Genomic DNA, 20635 nt, shown 5'->3' with positions numbered 1-20635 from the left:
GCGTCAGCAGGACAGAGAAGCCACATCTGGTAAGACAAGGGGCAGGGGTGAGGTAGAGTACCTTATGATAAGCTGTAGACCACACTATCTACAAAGAGAGTCCTCATCTATATTATTCGTCGTAGACGTCTATTTACCACCACAAACCGATGCTGGCACTAAGATCGCACTCAACAAGCTGTATAAGGCCATAAGGAAAAGAGAAAATGCTCATCCAGAAGTGGCACTCCGAGTGGCCGGGGACTTTAATGCAGGAACACTTAAATCTGTCTTATCTCATTTCTACCAGCATGTCACGTGCAAACAAAGGAGAAAAAAACTCTAGACCACCTTAACTCCACACGCAGAGACACATACAAAGCTCTCTCTCGCCCTCCATTTGGCAAATCTGACCATAATTCTATCCTCCTGATTCCTGCTTACAAGCAAAAAGCAGGAAGTATTATTGACTCGCTCAATATGGAAGTGGTCAGATGATGCGGATGCTACCCTAAAGGACTGTTTTGCTAGCACAGACTGGAATATGTTCCGGGATTCATCCAATGGCAATGAGGATTATACAATCTCAGTCATCAGCTTCATCAATAAGTGCATCGATGACATCATCCCCACAGTGACCGTACGTACATATCCCAACCGGAAGCCATAGATTACAGGCGACATCCACATCGAGCTAAAGGCTAGAGCTGCCGTTTTCAAGGAGCGGGACACTGATCCAGACTCTTATAAGAAATCCCACTATGCTCTCAGACGAACAATCAAACAGAAAAGGCGTCAATACAGAATTAAGATTGAGTCATATACTACACCGGCTCTGATGCTCATCGGATGTGGCAGGGCTTGAAGACTATTACAGACAACAAAGGGAAACCCAGCCGTGAGCTGCCCAGTGACGCAAACCTACCAGACGAGCTAAATGCCTTTTATGCTCGCTTCGAGGTAAGCAACACTGAAGCATGCATGAGAGCACCAGCTGTTCCAGACGACTGTGTGATAACGTTCTCAGTAGCCGATGTGAGCAAGACCTTTAAACAGGTCAACATTCACAAAGGCCGCAGGGCCAGACGGATTACCAGGACATGTACTCAAAGCATGTGTGGACCAACTGACAAGTGTCTTCAGTGACATTTTCAACCTCTCCCTGACCGAGTCTGTAATACCTACATGTTTCAAGCAAACCACCATAGTCCCTGTGCCCAAGGAAGCGAAGGTAACCTTCCTAAATGATTACCGCCCCATAGCACTCACATCGGTAGCCATGACATTCTTTGAAAGGCTTGTCAAGGCTCACATCAACAGCATCATCCCGGATACCCTAGACCCACTCCAATTCGCATACCGCCACAACAGATCCACAGATAACGCAATTTCAATCGCACTCCACACTGCCCTTTCCCACCTGGACAAAAGGAACACCTATGTGAGAATGCTGTTCATTGACTACAGCTCAACGTTCAACACCATAGTGCCCACAAAGCTCACCACTAAGCTAAAGACCCTGGGACTAAACACCTCCCTCTGCAACTGGATCCTGGACTTCCTGATGGGCCGCTCCCAGGTGGTAAGGGTAGGCATCAACACGTCTGCCACGCTGATCGTCAACACTGGGGCCCCTCAAGGGTGCATGCTTAGTCCCTGTTCACCCACGACTGCATAGCCAAACACGACTCCAACACCATCATAAAGTGTGCTGACGACACAACAGTGGTAGGCCTGATTACCGACAATGATGTGAGATGGTCAAAGACCTGGCCGTGTGGTGCCAGGACAACAACCTCTCCCTCAATGTGAGCAAGACAAAGGAGCTGATCATGGACTACAGGAAAAGATGGGCCGAACAGGCCCCCATTATTAACATCAACAAGGCTGTAGTGGAGCGGGTCGAGCATTTCAAGTTCCTTGGAACATCACCAATGAATGATCATAGTCCAAACACACCAAAACAGTTGTGAAGAGGGCACAACAACACCTTTTGCTCTTTCAGGAGACTGAAAAGATTTTTGCATGGATAAGGTGCTACAGAGGGGAGTGCGTACGGCCCAGTACATCACTGAGGCCAAGCTTCCTCCATTCAGGACCTATATACTAGGCAGTTTCAGAGGAAAGCACAAAAAATTGTCAAAGACTCCAGTCACCCAAGTCATAGACTGTTCTCTCTGCTACCGCATGGCAGCTTCTACCCCCAAGCCATAAGCCCCCCACACACACACATTTGTTTTTACACTACTGCTACTCGCTGTTTATTATCTAAGTGACTACTTTACCCCTACCAACATGTACAAATGACCTCGACTAACCTGTATCTCCGCACAATGACTCGGTACCAGTACCCCCTGTATATAGCCTCATTATTGTTATTTTATTGTGTTATTTTGATTATTTTTTACTTTAGTTTATCTGGTAAATATTTTCTTAACTCTTTCTGGAACTGCATTGTTGGTTAAGGGCTTGTAAGTAAGCATTTCACAGTATGTGTTCATGTTCATGTTGTGTTCAGCACGTGACAAATAAAGTTTGATTTGATTTTAAATCTCTGAATAAAAATGTGAGAACAGTAATATTTTACACACACATGATTGTACCCATAAGCAATCATTTCTGATGAAAAGAACACAAATGTAAAACATGTGTGTATGTAGTGTTTTGGAATAAATATCTTCAAATATACAGTGGATATACAATTGATATACAATGAGTGTACAAAACATTAGGTTTTCTTTCCAAGACAGACTTACCAGGTGAATTGAGGTGACAGCTATGACCCCTTATTGATGTCACTTGTTAAATGCACTTCAATCAGTGTAGATGAAGGGGAGGAGACAGGTTGAAGAAGGATTTTTAAGCCTTGAGAAAATTGAGACATGGATTGTGTATGTGTGCCATTAAGACGGTGAGTGGGCAAGACAAAAGATTTAAGTACCTTTGAACGGGGTATGGTAGTAGGTGCCATGCGCACCAGTTTGAGTGTGTCAAGAACTGCAGCTCTGCTGGGTTTTTCACACTCAAGAGTTTCCCATGTATATCAAGAATGGTCTACCACCTATCCGGCCAACTTGGCACAACTGTGGTAAACATTGCAGTCAACATGGGCAGTGGTGAAAGAAGTACCCAATTGTCATACTTGAGTAAAAGTAAGGATATCTCAATAGAAAATGAATCAGGTAAAAGTGAGTCACCCAGAAAAAAACTACTTGAGTAAAAGTCATTAAAGTATTTGGTTTTAAATATACTTAAGTGTCAAAAGTTAATGTAATTGCTCAAATATACTTAAGTATCAAAATAAATGATAAATAATTTCAAATTCCTTATATTACTCAAACCAGACGTCAACATTTTCTTGTTTATTTTATTTACAGATAGCCAACGCTCCAACATTCAGACATCATTTACAAATGAAGCATGTGTGTTTAGTGAGTCCTCCAGATCAAAGGCAGTGTGGATGACCAGGGATGTTCTCTTGATAAGTGTGTGAATTTGATAATTTTCCTGTCCTGCTAAGCTAAGGGGAAATGTATGGAGTAAAAACTACATAATTTTCTTTAGGAATGTAGTGAAGTAAAAGTAAACTTTTTCACAAATATAAATAGTTACGTAGAGTACTGATACCCCAAAAAACAACTAGTACTTTTAAAGTATTTTACTTAAGTACTTTACACCACTGAACATGGGCCGGCTTTCCTGTGTAACGCTTTCAACAACTTGCAGAGTTCATAACGTGACAAATTGATGCTGTTCTGAGAGCAAAAGGGGTGCAAATCAATATTAGGAAGGTGTTCCTAATGGTTTGTAGACTCAGTGTACATGTACACATGTACAGTATCAGTATAAATATATCTAAATGCAGAGAGATGAATGGTGCAAATGCAGTATAGTGCAGTTATTTTGTGTACATGCGTTACATATTTGCAGTCATGTATTGCATTTATGGTTTTAGATATCCTACTCTTTCAGGCCATTGCTCTTTATTTAGCCTCTCAGATAGTGATCATAGTGTTCCACACCCTTCAGGTTCATGTACCTAATGTATACATTCACTGGCCATGAGGTTGATCCATGGAATTTAAAGTGATTCCACTACGGGGCCTCCGCTATTATTCCACAATTACTAGTATGTTCTGAGTTTGCAACACAAGCGTTGGAAAATGAAATGAAAATCTTCTGAAATGTGTGTCTTGTGCAGTTAGAGCTGGCAGTGTTATATAATTAAAGGACAGTGAAACTTGAATGATGAGCTACTCACACCTTCTTCTACACAGGCGCCTTAGTCATCTGAACTCTGCTGTAAATATTTCATAGCCACAAGTCTGTCATAGCCTCTTTCTTACACCACAACAATAACGTAAGTCACATGTATAGTCCCCTGGAATGTCCTGAGAGCTGGACATACCAACTCTCAATATTGGGGTTTACATGCTCTTTAAAATACAATTGGGTCACCTGTCAATTAGCAGGGATTAAATTGTTCTACTTTGTTAATGAAGTGAATGAAATCCAGAGGACTGTAAATAAAGCTTACCAAGAGATCACATGACTACCAACATATAAATGGGCCAGGGGATCAGATAATGAGAGAGAGAGAGAGAGAGAGAGAGAGAGAGAGAGAGAGAGAGAGAGAGAGAGAGAGAGAGAGAGAGAGAGAGAGAGAGAGAGAGAGAGAGAGAGAGAGAGAGAGAGAGAGAGACTCCCTATAAAGTAGAGAAGACACAACCAACTTTCCACTTGAGATTTGGGGAAATGACACAGTAGCCGATATATGTCTCATCAAATTCATCAAAGGGATACTGATTTCATTCTCAGGTTAGTGCAATTTATTTGACTTACTCTGAAACAACCTTTGATGAGTAAAATGAATAAATGAGTTTGAGCAAGGATATTTGTATGAGGTGTCTATCCATAGTATGATTTTACATTCCTTTAAAATGAGAACGATGTATTGATGAAGACCTTTGTTATTACACAAGAGTAAGGGCCATTCCTTTTTACATTGTTGTAATAATATAAACAACACAATGCTCAACTCCATTACAAAGCAATTATCACATGTTAATATAATAGTGATACCACAGGAAATACACAGTTACTTCACTGGTGTAGTTAATTATTGAGATTATATTGTTTTGCAATCCTTTCCTCCACAAGGTGATACTGTAGAAGCCACTGACAACTAAATCAAATCAAATCCAATTTTATTGGCCACATACACATGGTTAGCAGATGTTATTGTGAGTGTAGCGAAATGCTTATGCTTCAAGATCCGACAGTGCAGCAGTATCTAACAGGTAATATCTAACAATTCCACCACAAAACCTAATATCTAATCAATTCCACAACCAACTCTAATACACACAATCTAGTAAAGGAATGGGATGAGAATATTTAAGTATAAAATATATGGATGAGCAGTGACAGATCGGCGAAGATGCAATAGATAGTAAAGAATAGATAGTGAAGGATACAGTATACAGTTAATACATACAGTTGAAGTCGCAAGTTTACATACACTTAGGTTGGAGTCATTAAAACTTGTTTATCAACCACTCCACAAGATTCTTGTTAACAAACTATAGTTTTTGCAAGTCGGTTAGGACATCTACTTTGTGCATGACACAAGTCATTTTTCCAACAATTGTTTACAGACAGATTATTTAATTTATAATTCACTGTATCACAATTCCAGTGGGTCAGAAGTTTACATACACTAAGTTGACTGTGCCATTAAACAGCTTGGACAATTCCAGAAAATGATGTCATGGCTTTAGAAGCTTCTGATAGGCTAAGTGACATCATTTGAGTCAATTGGAGGTGTACCTCTGGATGTATTTCAAGGCATACCTTCAAACTCAGTGCCTCTTTGCTTGACATCATGGAAAATCAAAAGAAATCAGCCAAGCCCTCAGAAAAAAATTGTAGATCTCCACAAGTCTGGTTCATCCTTGGGAGCAATTTCCAAACGCCTGAAGATACCACGTTCATCTGTACAAACAAGAGTATGCAAGTATAAACACCATGGGACCACGCAGCCATCATACTGCTCAGGAAGGAGACGCATTCTGTCTCCTAGAGATGAACGTACTTCGGTGTGCGAAAACTGCAAATCAATCCCAGAACAACAGCAAAGGACCGTGTGAAGATGCTGGAGGAAACAGGTCCAAAAGAATCTATATCCACAGTAAAACTAGTCCTATATCGACATAACCTGAAAGGCCGCTCAGCAAGGAAGTAGCCACTGCTCCAAAGCCACCATAAAAAAGACAGACAATGGTTTGCAACTGCACATGGGGACAAAAACGTTACTTTTTGGAGAAATGTCCTCTGGTCTGATGAAACTGTTTGGCCATAATGACCATGGAGGAAAAAGAAGGATGCTTGCAAGCCGAAGAACACCATCCCAACCGTGAAGCACAGATGTGGCAGCATCATGTTGTGGGGGTGCTTTGCTGCAGGAGGGACTGGTGCACTTCACAAAATAGATGGCATCATGAGGAAGGAAAATGATGTGGATATATTGAAGCAACATCTCAAAGCCCTGACCTCAATCCTATAGAAACTTTGTAGGCAGTACTGAAAAAGTGTGTGCGAGCAAGGAGGCCTACAAACCTGATTCAGTTACACCAGCTCTGACAGGAGGAATGGGCCAAAATTCACCCAACTTATTGTGGGAAGCTTGTGGAAGGCGACCAGAAACTTTGACCTAAGTTAAACCATTTATAGGCAATGCTACCAAATACTAATTGAGTGTATGTAAACTTCTGACCCACTGGGAATGTGATGAAAGAAATAAAAGATGAAATAAATCATTCTCAACTATTATTCTGACATTTCACATTCTTAAAATAAAGTGGTGATCTTAACTGACCTAAGACAAGGAATGTTTACTCTGAATAAATGTCAGGAATTGTGAAAAACTGAGTTTAAATGTATTTGGCTAAGGTGTATGTAAACTTCCGACTTCAACCATGTGAGATGAGTAATGCGAGATACGTAAACATTCTTAAAGTAGCATTATTAAAGTGACTAGTGTTCCATTTATTAAAGTGGCCAATGATATCAGTCTATAGGTTGGTAGCCGCCTCTCTGCGCTAGTGGTGGCTGTTAAATAATCTAATGGTCTTGAGATAGAAGCTGTTTTTCAATCTCTCTGTCCCAGCTTTGATGCACCTGTACTGACCTCACCTTCTGGATGGAAGCGGGGTGAACAGGTAGTGGCTCGGGTGGTTATTGTCCTTGATTATCTTGTTTGCCTTCCTGTGACATCAGGTGTTGAAGGTTTCCTGGAAGGCAGGTAGTTTTCCCCCGGTGGTGCGATGTGCAGACCGCACCACCCTCTGGAGAGCCCTGCGATTGTGGGCGGTGCAGTTGCCGTACCAGGCGGTGATACAGCCCGACAGGATGCTCTCAATTTTGCACCTGTAAAAGTTAGTGAGGGTTTTCGGTGACAAGCCAAATTTTTTCAACCTCTTGAATTTCATAATTCCTACATGTGTTCATTAACCAATTCAATTGAAATCCCTCTGTCTGTTTCTAAAAAAATGTAAGATCCTTATTTGCATAAAATACACAGAGACCAGTCTTATTAAAATTAGATAATAGTATTTATTCTCGGAGCGCGCTACCCATAGAACAATGTACAACAGTTTATATATCAAATATGACATCATTGGTTATAGAATGAATCTCCTCCTCTCGACCAAGACAAAGCAGGTTCAAAAGTGTATTCCAACCCACTAGCGCACACTCCTGACACACACACTATATCAAGATTAACTTCTGAAGTCTCACCATTATCTATCATTACTTTAACAGACAGTTCCAGATACGGAAAACCTGGAGAGGCTCTCACTGTCTTATTTAATCGCCACAGAGTTATAGCTGAGTGGGTTCAAACATAAGTTAATGATCCTCTTTTGCTTACTTAAAACACACAACACATACCTCTCCAACAAAGTTGGAATGGTGTTTATTATGTTTAATTACTCCTTGTTCATGCTACATAATCTCTTCCTTGTGAACTAACATTATTAATCAGATTTTGTAAAACAGGGTAGAGCTGAATTAGTTATAGTTCTATTTAAATGTAGATATTGTTTAGTCATTATTCATAAAATTCCCATCACCTCTTGAGGTTGAAGAGGCACTGTTACGCCTTCTTCACCACACTCTCTGTGTGCGTGGACCATTTCAGTTTGTCGGTGATATGTACACCGAGGAACTTAAAACTTTCCACCTTCTCCACTGCTGTCCCATCGCAGGGGGTTGCTCCTTTTGCTGTTTCCTGAAGTCCACAATCATCTCTTTTGTTTCGCTGACATTGAATGAGAGGTTATTTTCCTGACACTACACTCCAAGGGCCCTCACCTCCTCCATGTAGGCTGTCTCGTCGTTGTTGGCAATCAAGACTACCACTGTAGTGTTGTCTGCAAACTTGATGATAGAGTTGGGGGTATGCATGGCCACGCAGTCGTGGAGTACAGGAGAGGGCTGAGAACGCACCCTTGTGGGACCCCAGTGTTGAGGATCAGCGGAGTGGAGATGTTGTTTTCTACCTTCACCACCTGGGGGGCGGCCCATCAGGAAGTCCAGGACCCAGTTGAACAGGGCGGGGTTCGAGACCCAGGGTCTAAAGCTTAATGATGAGTTTGGAGGGTACTATTGTGTTGAATGCTGAGCTGTAGTCAATGAACAGCATTCTTACATAGGTATTCCTCTTGTCCAGATGGGATAGGGCAGTGTGATGGCGATTGCATCGTCTGTGGACCTATTGGGGTGGTAAGCAAATTGGAGTGGGTCTAGGGTAACAGGAGGTGATATGATCCCTAACTAGTCTCTCAAAGCACTTCATGATGACAGAGAGCTACGGGGCGTCAGTCATTTAGTTCAGTTTCCTTAGGTTTCTTGGAAACAGGAACAATCTTGAGCTACGTGGCGACAGTCATTTAGATAGTAATTTAGTTCAGTTACCTTAGGTTTCTTGGAAACAGGAACAATCTTGAAGCATGTGGGGACAGCAGACTGGGATTGGGATTGATTGAATATGTCCGTAAACACACCAGCCAGCTGGTCTGCGCATGCTCTGAGGACGCAGCTGGGTATGCTGTCTGGGACGGCAGCCTTGAGAGGGTTAACACGTTTAAATGTTTTACTCACGTCCGCCATGTAAATACAGAAGCCGCTCACTGCCACAAAGCATGAACTACACAGGTACCAAGTCCAACAACATAAGGGCCTGCTCCGTCACCTGGATTTGGAGCATAGATACTGTATGAGGGGGATCGAGCAGCAGCAGAGACAGTACTAGGACCATGCCCCAGGACTACCTGACATGATGACTCCTTGCTGTCCCCAGTCCACCTGGCCGTGCTGCTGCTCCAGTTTCAACTGACCTGAGCCCTCGGACCATGCCCCAGGACTACCTGACATGATGACTCCTTGCGGTCCCCAGTCCACCTGGCCGTGCTGCTGCTCCAGTTTCAACTGTTCTGCCTTGTTATTATTGACCATGCTGGTCATTTATGAACATTTGAACATCTTGGCCATGTTCTGTTATAATCTCCACCCGGCACAGCCAGAAGAGGACTGGCCACCCCACATAGCCTGGTTCCTCTCTTAGGTTTCTTCCTAGGTTTTGGCCTTTCTAGGGAGTTTTTCCTAGCCACTGTGCTTCTACACCTGCATTGCTTGCTGTTTAGGGTTTTAGGCTGGGTTTCTGTACAGATATCAGCTGATGTACGAAGGGCTATACAAATACATTTGATTTGATTTACTACAGGGCACTGGGGAGACTGGGGCCTGGCTGCTGTCCCTCATACCAGAGGTCTAGAGCAAAGACTCCCTGCAGCTCCACTCTTCCTACCCTCCACAGTGCACAGACAGGGAGCTGGAGAATGGGGTGCACCAGGGCCCAGATGGCCACATATTTGGATGGGCAACCTTGACATTTGCAGATATAAGACACAGACACATGGCCATGATCCAAACGATGGAACCCTTCAGGAAATGGAAACACATGATGTTGTCATCTACATGTCAGCCAGACAACAACCAAGAGCCTAGCTGGAACCAGTAAGATCCAAACAGCCCACAGGTCATGAGGTCAGACAGCATCAGAACACAGAGAGTATCCCTCTCACATGCATCCACACAGAGGTTTAAACAGTTTAACAAAACTGGCAGATAATAGACAACCTACCCACCACTATTGGTGCTCCAAGAGATAGACTAGGACTTGTAAACTGAGTGACAGACTTGTGAGTGACCACCATGTGGCTATGCGAACCTGCATATTTGGTCAATAACTTCAGTCAAATGAGAAGCAGTGCCAATGCATGCCACATGGTGGTGTTATTACACTTTGTATTGAGGACGTAGACCAAGCCTACATACCATATTTGTGCAGTCTATGCTTCACACAGTAACCTAGCCTGCATGCATTTTTTTCATTTAAGGCTAGAAAGTAACCTATATTTTAAAATATATGTTTATTAAGCATGCCAAATGCACTACTTTCATTTAAAAATGCATATTTATACTGTTGCAATTTCATGATTCGTGTTGTAACCATGGGCCTACGTGTTTTATGTGCTGTAAAATTGATACGAATGAATTGGTCTTCCCATATGTAATTGTAATTTAATAAATCTATCCAATACATTTTGACTAGCTAATAGCTTGTTAGATATTATTTAGCACCATGCACGTGCACCAAATAAATGCATCCACTTCCTTGTATAGTGCCGATGGGTTTATATACATCATTGTATGGTGAGTTACATTTTCATGGTCTTTACAACATTTGCACCTGGACCAGTACTGGTTAAATTCGCACCATGCATTTACTTTAAACGAACCAATGGACCGCATTTCGGACAATGCACGTAATGTCAGAGTAATCCGCGGTACCGAAATGGCGTCCTCTGGTCACAGTTCAAGCTGTGAAAGCTCGTGCGCAAGCCAACTAACTACTGAACGATCCAGAGGAAGTGACTGGTGATGTTGTCCACACCTTTCCGGTAGATCAGAGTAGCGTTGCAACTCGGCTGAAAAGGAGAGAGAGGTAGACGAAAGCGGTTTGCAAATTACTGATATTATATTTTGGGAAGATTTGTGTTAAAAATACACGGAACGTAAGTTGCATTTTTTTCAATTGTGTTGAGCTATCCACAATGCAGCATGTAGGTAGCTAAGTTAGCAAGCTAGTGTCAGCTAGCTAGCTGTTAACTTGCTAAGTTGAGCTTTCTGACACTCCTCATGATCCTCTTCTGTTTCAGGGGGACAAGAAGGGATTTATTTTTATTGAATCAATGACCTTAGTCGCCGGGACTTTAGGAGAACGGGCTCCTACGAACGAGTGTGTAGCCCAGCGTGACGTTTGATGGAATAGCTGCAGAACATTGCCTTTCTCCTCCGGTGGTGTTGATCGGAACAAGGACGAGGAGGGGGACCTCGAGACACATTCACCAAGAGGAAGTAAGAAGTACCGCAGGTTTTTTGGAGGGCCTATTTGACTTCCTTGCTCTATCAACAGATCCACTACCCCGCCCCTCCCGACCCTGAAGAGAATAGAAATCAATAGTATGAACATTTTGTGACAGCTACAATATACTTAGACGGCTTGTCATACAATTTACTTATCTCACCTTTGGGTACACATTTGAACTTGGATGTCTCAAACTCTGAGAATTAAGTTATGAACAGCAATACTACAAGTTAGCTAATGATTTGCCACCAGGAATATTATTGTTGCCAGTTTGAGATTCCTTTCTTTGGCTGACACATTGTGAAGCATTGATAGACCTGCACATGACTCAGTTTGAGCTTCATATTCCACACCATGTCCATTTGTAATTAGTTGCCTAGTTACGCCTGGTTAAGCAAATAAAGTTAACCTGCATGGTTTTGACATTAAGGAAGTTGAAAAAGGAAATATTGAAGAATCACACCATTTTTTTTTCATTTTGAACGGAATATTTATGCACTGTTTACATGATGGGGAAAATGCTATCGAAAATCTTTGGCAACAAGGAGATGAGAATATTGATGCTTGGACTTGATGCTGCTGGAAAGACCACCATCCTTTACAAACTGAAACTTGGACAGTCGGTCACCACAATTCCCACAGTTGGTTTCAACGTTGAGACTGTGACTTACAAAAATGTCAAATTCAATGTATGGGACGTTGGAGGCCAAGATAAGATCCGTCCCCTGTGGCGACACTACTACACGGGCACTCAAGGGTTAATCTTTGTTGTGGATTGCGCAGACAGAGATCGCATTGATGAGGCCAGGCAGGAACTCCATCGCATCATTAATGACCGTGAGATGAGGGACGCCATCATCTTGATTTTTGCCAATAAGCAAGACCTGCCCGATGCCATGAAGCCACACGAAATCCAAGAGAAACTAGGATTGACCCGCATTAGAGATAGGAATTGGTATGTTCAGCCCTCCTGTGCGACCACGGGAGACGGACTATATGAGGGGTTGACATGGCTAACATCAAATTACAAATCCTAATGATTGAGTGATTACTGTTTTAGATTAAACTACAAAAAAGTCAAATTGAGGCAAATAACACAACTTTACTTCTCAAATAAATATATAATAAAGAGAAGTTTGATCTCCATTTATTTTTTATTACTATGACGACCCTATAACTAATTTATCTTTATAAACTTGGTTTTCTGGCTTATAGTTTGCTTCTACTTAGCTCTTGAGAACCCACGGTGTCTTAAAGCCGGTCCCTGTCTTTGGTTCTTAGCTGATGGTATGGAGGACAGCTGGCTCCATCTGTAGCTCAGTTGGTAGAGCATGGCGCTTGTAACGCCAGGGTAGTGGGTTCGATTCCCGGGATCACCCATACGTAGAATGTATGCACACATGACTGTAAGTCGCTTTGGATAAAAGCGTCTGCTAAATGGCATATTATTATTAACTACATTCCAGATGCTCTGTTTTAACGTTTAGAAACTTTAATAATCCTTGCTTGCGATACAGTTTTGGAAACCTTTAGTTGCAAACTTTCACATCAGGGTGAAATAATCATTCAAATACAAATGATGCAGTTTAGCAAAGTTGCACCTGGCATTATTATTTTTTAAACGGCCCTCTGCCGAGGTATGAAACTTCCTCCCCGGTTAAGGTAAATTCACACTGCGGAAGCCATGTATAGCGTACAGGAGGCTCCTTGTAATGCGCTCCGGCATTCAATGTACTTTTGTACTACCTGAACATTTGAGAGCTGTACCATTCCTTCCGTAACATGGGGGCAGTGTTGCCGCATGGTTCCTTGATCTGACCAATGCTGTATGCCGGGCTCTCCAACCCTGTTCCCCGGAGAGCTACCCTCCTGTACGTTTTCGCATGGAGATGTGAGAAGCTAAAAAGGCTAGCTATGTTTTTAGTCAGGCTAACACCAGCTAGCCAGGCTGCCGACTAGCTACTACTAGCAAGGGAAGGCGACTCTTCCTTGATTTCACAAAGGAAATGAGAAAAATAAAAAATAAATGCTGTCGCCCCCTTGTGAATTAGAGTGGGACCGGTGAAGATATCATTTTACCAACAGGGGTCCGCTGCTCCAAAATTTGCACGCACGTAGATCAACAAAGTGAAGATTGTAGTAACCTTTACGCGCCATTGGAGACTTTTGAAGTGGAAATTGGAGGGGAGGAAGTGTAGCCTGTTGGAGGCGGTGTTCTTGAAAATGCAGCCGGGTGCAAACTTTCCTAAACTGCTTAGAGTATGTGTATATTTCGTATTTGAAAAAGTTCCAAATGTTTCCAAAACTGTATCACGTGCAAGGTGTATTTGAGTTTAGGCAGAGCGTTTGTGCAGTGTTGGCATTGAGCCAAGTCCAATGGCTCAATGTAATACAGTGGAATTGTAGCAAGCCTAGGGGACATTATGTGGCTTGATGAATATCAATTAAATGTGTTCATAATTCAAAGCTACAGAGATTACCAACTTTGCCTATTCTTTATCACATTTTTATATATTTTCTAATGGAGCTGGATTTGTATTTTCATTAGGGCTCAAGCTTGGTTCATTGTATGCTTTAAAGATACTGTTGGATTGTGAGTAACAGTTTTTCCTTTCAGAACTAAAGTCTGATGTTTAGTCTAGCTTGTTTGGGACAACTACAACACCTTATATTGAACATGTTTTTAATACAGAAACCATTTAGCAAATGTAGGTATTTGTATTGACAAACACTGCAAGGTGTGATTTAAAAGTTTCGCCATTGCATACATTTAATTGTCAACATTCTGGACATTGTTGTGACAAAATTGTCAGGAAAGACATTGACTGTCCGAATACCCATACTTGCATTCAAAATAGTAGGTGTTTTGGGTATGCAAAAATGTTTTGTAGTATGTTCAATGTCAAATTGTGTATGCCTTAAATGCCAGGATGTCATACTCATTTCGGGCATTTCATCTAGTAAAATTCACTGCACACTTAAGGAAGAGAATAGTTTTTCGAGACCCACTTGTGTTTGATAAGAGCTGATAATCAGATATGGTGATGTGCTTTACCAAAAATAAACGAATGGCAGGAATCAATACAATTTGAGCATTAGATTATGCATTCTCAGTATGGATGAGCCTAGTATGGTATTTGTTGCTTACTGTATTCGATTTTACTGAACAGTACGTTCTAAATAGTATTTAGTACACAGTATGCAGTTTTAGTAAGTAACAAGACAGATTTGGGACACAACCAGAGTGTAGTGCTTAGACTCACCATCTGGAACCCAGTTGCACAAGTGATTCCCTATAGTGGGCTATATTGTGAATTAATTGGCCTTTTTGTATACTCGTGTTTTGATCCCAGATTGTGCTCAAGCAAACAGGTCTCCGTTAACCCAAACATGCTTTTCAGAATGCAGCTTTTGTTCATAGGGTAACATTGATGGTTATGAAGCCAATGGACTCAATATTTCCAAAGGAATGTCATTCAGCTCTGAGCTCTCAACCTACTACCATTCATATGTCTCAGGATGCGAGACCTTTTACTAGCCTGTATCTGCAGCATGAGTACAGAAGTATAGTAACCCTTCAGCAGTGTGGGCCTGTCATGCAATGGGAGAGAGCAGCTCCCTGGTGAAATTATGTTTTGGTTCAGCTCTCTTATTCCTATGTTGACTTGGAGGACCATGTACAGAACAATGTCATTGTAATGTCTAATTAAAAAAGTAATTTTAAATGTCTCATTTTCTGATGTTGATCATAACTTGACCAAAAGTGATTTAATTTAATAAATTGCCTTCATTTTGCTCGACTCTGCTTTGGCAGCAGCTAATGGGGATCCATAATAAATACAAAGGAACACAGTTATCATAATACACAGCTTCCCAAGGACTCAAAATCCATTATAAGAAAGTATGTACAAAATGCTAGAGACAGGATTGTGATTTGTTCTTTGCTTATAGTTGACCACCCTTGCATTGGGGAAATTCTTATCTGCTTTATGTGAGCGTTTGTCCCCTTGAGGAATGATTTATAATAGAACTTGTTCTCAACCTGCCTACCTGGTTAAATAAAGGTGAAATTACATTTGCAGAGCTTGCACATTTGATGTGCTACAAACTGCAAGGCGTTAAAATATCCAACACAAAACACCTTCAGTGCTTCAGTACTGTGCTTAAAGATGTTCTTTTTACATAGGCTAATTGCCAGTATATGTTGAGACCTATTTTAACTGCATAACTAAAAGCTGTGGTTTAAGGTGTGGCAAGCTTAACCTTTACCAAGAATGCAATTTCCCTCCAGATGAATGGACTACTCTTTGATATGAATTGGTCAACAATTATTTTTACATGTTTTTAACGTAATGTAATTTTCCTGTGTTTTTCAGCATTCTATTCACATTAGCTAATTACTCATTCTGTTATATTTTATGTGAAGAACACAATGTCTTGTTGATGTGTTGCATTGAGACTTTTCAGGCCGTTTATATAGCTGTCCACCCTCAAAGCCTTTTGTCACTGTTCGCCACCATTGAATTGGGAAATATGTTTTTCCTTTTACCCCACATACAAAACAGGAAGTCCAAATGGTCTCAGTGGAATAACTACAGAGCCACATTGCTAGCCTACATTGGGGGTTGACAGGCTGCATAAATGTTGGAGCAATACAGCAGTTTCTGAATTCTGTCAGCTGTGGTTCAAAACAGGCTGGAAATTAATAATCCTCCCCCAACCCACCAATATTTGTTTAGAAGGAACATACTATATGATACATGCCGACTGCAAAACAAAGATTAAAAAGCAATTTAAGAAAAACTATATATAGTGTACAATATTGTTTTAAAAAAACAGACCAACATCTGCTACCAAGTTGTTGTCCTCTCCAGTAAGCAATCCAGCTGTGTGCTGGTTTGTATCTTGTCTGGGGTCCTGTGACTATTGTAAACTGTCCACCAGATTGGTTAAACTCAGAAAAACACGTTTTTGTTTGTAGAAATTGCCCTGCTAAATGTGCTTTCTTTATCTTGAATTGGGTTTTATATTTGCCTAGAGGTAAATGTAGATTAAGGAATCAAATTAAAGGTCAATGTGACAAGGTCTCTAGTTACTCATTAATTTCTATATTATCCCACACCATGCAGTAATGGTGCCTTGTCTTTGTGGGTCTCACTAGGCCATTTCCTAATTAGCCCAAGGTGTTTTCCAAGTCTTGACTTAATGAATCTTATTGAGTAGTCCTCATTACAAGAGTACAAATAATAGGGTCAGAGACTGTAGCCTCTACTCAGACACACTGACTCGATCAGCTGAAGAACCAGCATGAACTTATCTGGTTGGCACATGCTGAAGAGAGATGCTGTAGTCAACCTATTGGTTCACTAAGAGTCCAAAGCCCAGAGAAGTAGAGGCAGGCTTGACTTTTAAACCTAAGAAAGTCATAGGACAGATGCACAACATCAGTGATAACCCAGGCAACGGGAGGTTGTCATACAGTTGCGATAAATTATATGGCTTTCGTTTGACTCTGTGTCTAATATGGACCGCTGCTGGTTGGTGTATTTTGACTGACACTGGAGAAGCCCAGGCAGTGGTGTCACATCACATGGGACACCAGCTGATAGTCTAGCTTCAGGAAGTTATGAATCATGCCCTTGCAACTATACACCTCACACTGCTGAGTTAGTGGATATATACATGTTCACTGTTCAGAAGCATTTATAGTGTTGTCAGTAGAATGTATGGCATACCATGAACATTATTACTTAGATGGAAAAGGATGAACATGTTTCAGCTGTGCTGCCAAACTGTCTCTAAAACTTGCAGACAAGTTTGAGTTCCAAAGTGGATTTCTCTTTGCTTGCTAGTTGCTAAAAGTCAGGAAGGGGTTGTTAGTAGGTTCTCTAGCACTGGGTGGCCATTGTTGAGAGGATGTGGACATTGTATGCGGAGTGGGGTGTGGGAAAGGACTGATGTCCAGAAATTATGTTTGATGAATTGTGCCTTGTTTAAATACAGCACCATCACTGTACTGATGAGGATACAGTTACATAGTAGGGGGAATTTGAACCTGAGCAGGATTGGGGAAGGAAAGGGGTGCCTGAACTGGCCCTAGCATTTGGTACAGGATGAGTTTCATACTTATTTGTCAACAAGGCCCAGGGATAGGTCTCCTGTCCCTCAACGTAGGATGGATGGTTTGGGTAGAACATCATCAGCCTGGGATGTGATGGGCATCCCTCAACAGTGGGAGGAGAGTGATCAACATCGATCGAGGGGTGGAAGGACGGAGGACTCGCAGCATCTCACAGAGTCAATATCTGGCAGTGCCACAGAGAGGGAAGGCAGGCCTCCTGGGATATTTATTGATCCCCGTTTTAAACTGCAGTGGCTTGGTGGGACTGATGAATACATTTTAATAGAATTGTTCAAACCCCACATGCTTGTTATAGGGCAGGACAAGTCAAGACAGACCAAGTCCCTCCAACTGTCATTTTTAACATTATCAATCATTTTCGTATCGGTTCTTTATTGTTAATTATCTGACTGATTGGATTGCATTTCTCTAGATGTCATGTATATAAAACATACTGATTGAGTGTTTGTATATTAACTGGTTGCCTGAAATAGTAATGTGAATGTAAATACAAATAGTGCATGCACTGTGGTGCACCCCTACAATATATACAAAATATATATTGCTTATTGTGCTGAGGTCTTATTTCTTGTGGTCACGGGGTCTATGAATATGATTAATCTGGTGTGCCCCCTGTTTTAACAATTAAAAAATAATAATAATTACAATTCACCAGCAATAGGACTCCATTGGAGCCAGACTGAGACAGACACTGAGGAGGAGCAATGGAAGGAATGCTTTAGTTCTCCCATTTAAATCTGATTAAGGACAAAGGGAGTGTTTACAGTCCTCACAAAGACAGGATTGATGCGGGTAGGCCCTGGGGTTTTGGGCAACAGAAGATAGTTAGTTTTATTCAACAGCAATGGGTATTTCCTTTCTCAGCAGCACAGCACGGGACAGTGTCCTTTTATAGATTTGATAGGTTTAGCAATAAATGTGTATATATATCTCTTTTAATTGAACCTTTATTTAACTAGGCAAGTCAGTTAAGAACAAATTCTTATTTACAATGACTGTGATCACTGTATTCCATACATTTCATAAAATCTGATTTTTGAAGTTAACCACGCTGCTAACACTCATGCTTAACCCTAACCTTAAATTACAATCAAAAAGCTAATTTTAGTTTTCATGAATTTTTAAAATATAACAAATTTTGACATTGCAGCTGGCCTATTTACAGGTAAGCGGAAATCTCTCAGTACAGGACCATTGACTGTAAAAAAATATGGACGAATTGTTTCCTATGAAAATGGTGGTGTGTTTGAAGACCAGGAAGTGTAATTTCAGCGTGTCACCGTCTTGCAACATGGGGGTGTTTTTGGAACCATTGCAATGCCCAGTTGGAGCTGCGTCTTTCTTTTTCCCAACCCAGTTAAGCCAAAACCACGCCTCATTATTCAGAGGGCCGTTCTTCAACGCTTTTGAGCGCTCTCCAAGTCCAGGAGTGAATATCACGTAGCACAACATTCCAGTCACTGATTAATAACATTTGCCCTTCTATTTCGAGATTGAAAAATATAACAACATAATGTCGTGGACCAAGCTAGCCATTAACGTCCCTTAACGCTCAAAGACCGATTCAATGGCTGTGTAGTATAGCGTATTCGACTGAATGATTAGCGAATAAATATTTGAGAAATTGTGAATAATAAGCATATGCTTTTACCTGATAATACACTACTAATGATAATATAACAACCTCAAATACTGAGCTAGTAACGTTAAGTAACCTAAGTTAACTTAGCTAAACTTTTCTCAATTGAAGGTCAGCTGAGTTCTGAGACATTTTTGCAACTCATTGAAACTGAAAATAAATACATGGGCAAATGTTACTAAACATGATGATAATAATAGGCCTTTATTACGGTAGGCAGCTAATTGTTAAATTACACTCCATCCTTACCACTGTCTCTGCGCTGATCGCCTGTCAGTGTTAAATTACATTCCATCCTTACCACTGTCTCCGCGCTGATCGCCTGTCAGTGAGACCACGCTAGCTAGCCAATGTGAGCATAGAACGCCCCTCTGAATAACGGGGTGTGGTTTTAGCTTAACTGCGTTGGAAAAAAGAAAGATGCATTTGAGCTATTCTAGGAAGTGATGTTGCAGGCTAGCTCAGTGCTGCCCCCTCATTGAATATATCAAGTTGCAGGCTGACTGAGGTACTGCAGGCTGCCATGAGCTACTAAATTATCCTTTTAACTTCGTCTGTATGAAATGTGAAAGCAATTGGTTCAAGGACATACATCTGGTGAAATAGAAGAAATTATTGGTACCATGATTGTGTTTGATGTTTTTTTATATATCCACTAATATTGACCACGAAGATCGCCATTTCCCCATTCACATTAATGGGGGATCCTGTTTTCTGGAAACTGCCTGCAAATAAATATCAATGACGGTCCCATTCTCATTTGCTTCCAACGGTACCAAAAATTAGAACAGGTTATGGTAGAAATAGTTATAGTTACTCAGCTCCATGGTCCTGGAATTCTCTCCTGAAGATTTAAAAATTTGATAATCTTTTTTATTTTACCAGGCAAGTCAGTTAAGAACAAATTCTTATTTTCAATGACGGCCTTCCAGAGAACAGTGGGTTAACTGCCTTGTTCAGGGGCAGAACGACAGATGTTTACCTTGTAGCTTAATAGTCCAATGCTCTAACCACTAGGCTACCTGCCGCCCCATCTAGTTTTGTTGGTGGAGTTTAAACACTTGATCAATGTATATATCATAGAATAGTGTAATTGTCTTTAGGACAGCTGTTTTTTGGTCAAGACTTTTGTGTTTTTAACGTAATATGTAATTGTTGTACTGTATGTGTGTTTAGAAACTCAGCAAAAAAAGAAACGTGGCAGGGTACCACTTTTTCAGGACCCTGTCTTTAAGATAATTTGTAAAATCCAAATAACCTAACTGATCTTCATTATAAAGGGTTTAAACACTATTTCCCATGCTTGTTCAATGAACCATAAAGAACTAATGAACATGCACCTGTGGAACAGTCGTTAAGACACAAACAGCTTACAGATGGT

The 20635-nt window shown here is 41.1% G+C and overlaps 1 protein-coding gene across 2 annotated transcripts; it reads left to right on the top strand.

The window, feature by feature from the left end:
• Nucleotides 1-10887: 10887 nt before the first annotated feature.
• Nucleotides 10888-15202, top strand: LOC118362526 (ADP-ribosylation factor 6-like). 2 transcript variants are annotated; one of them, XM_035742920.2, is made up of 2 exons: nucleotides 10888-11120; nucleotides 11265-15202. In XM_035742920.2, exon 2 carries the CDS (start codon nucleotides 11980-11982, stop codon nucleotides 12508-12510), a length of 531 nt encoding a protein of 176 aa, XP_035598813.1. In that variant the 5' UTR covers nucleotides 10888-11120; nucleotides 11265-11979; the 3' UTR covers nucleotides 12511-15202. The 2 variants fall into 2 exon arrangements, with proteins under 2 accessions (XP_035598813.1, XP_035598814.1); XM_035742921.2 differs by having other exon boundaries at nucleotides 10889-11050.
• Nucleotides 15203-20635: the final 5433 nt, after the last annotated feature.

This window comes from Oncorhynchus keta, chromosome 29 (genome assembly GCF_023373465.1).
Source record: "Oncorhynchus keta strain PuntledgeMale-10-30-2019 chromosome 29, Oket_V2, whole genome shotgun sequence".
Classification (NCBI taxonomy): domain Eukaryota; kingdom Metazoa; phylum Chordata; class Actinopteri; order Salmoniformes; family Salmonidae; genus Oncorhynchus; species Oncorhynchus keta.
Note: the sequence above shows the minus strand (reverse complement) of the source record. Positions and strands in the feature narration are given on the sequence as shown.

Bases quoted from the DNA above. Each gene is read 5' to 3' on its own strand.
- LOC118362526 (XM_035742920.2), top strand. From the start codon at position 11,980: ATGATGGGGAAAATGCTATCGAAAATCTTTGGCAACAAGGAGATGAGA.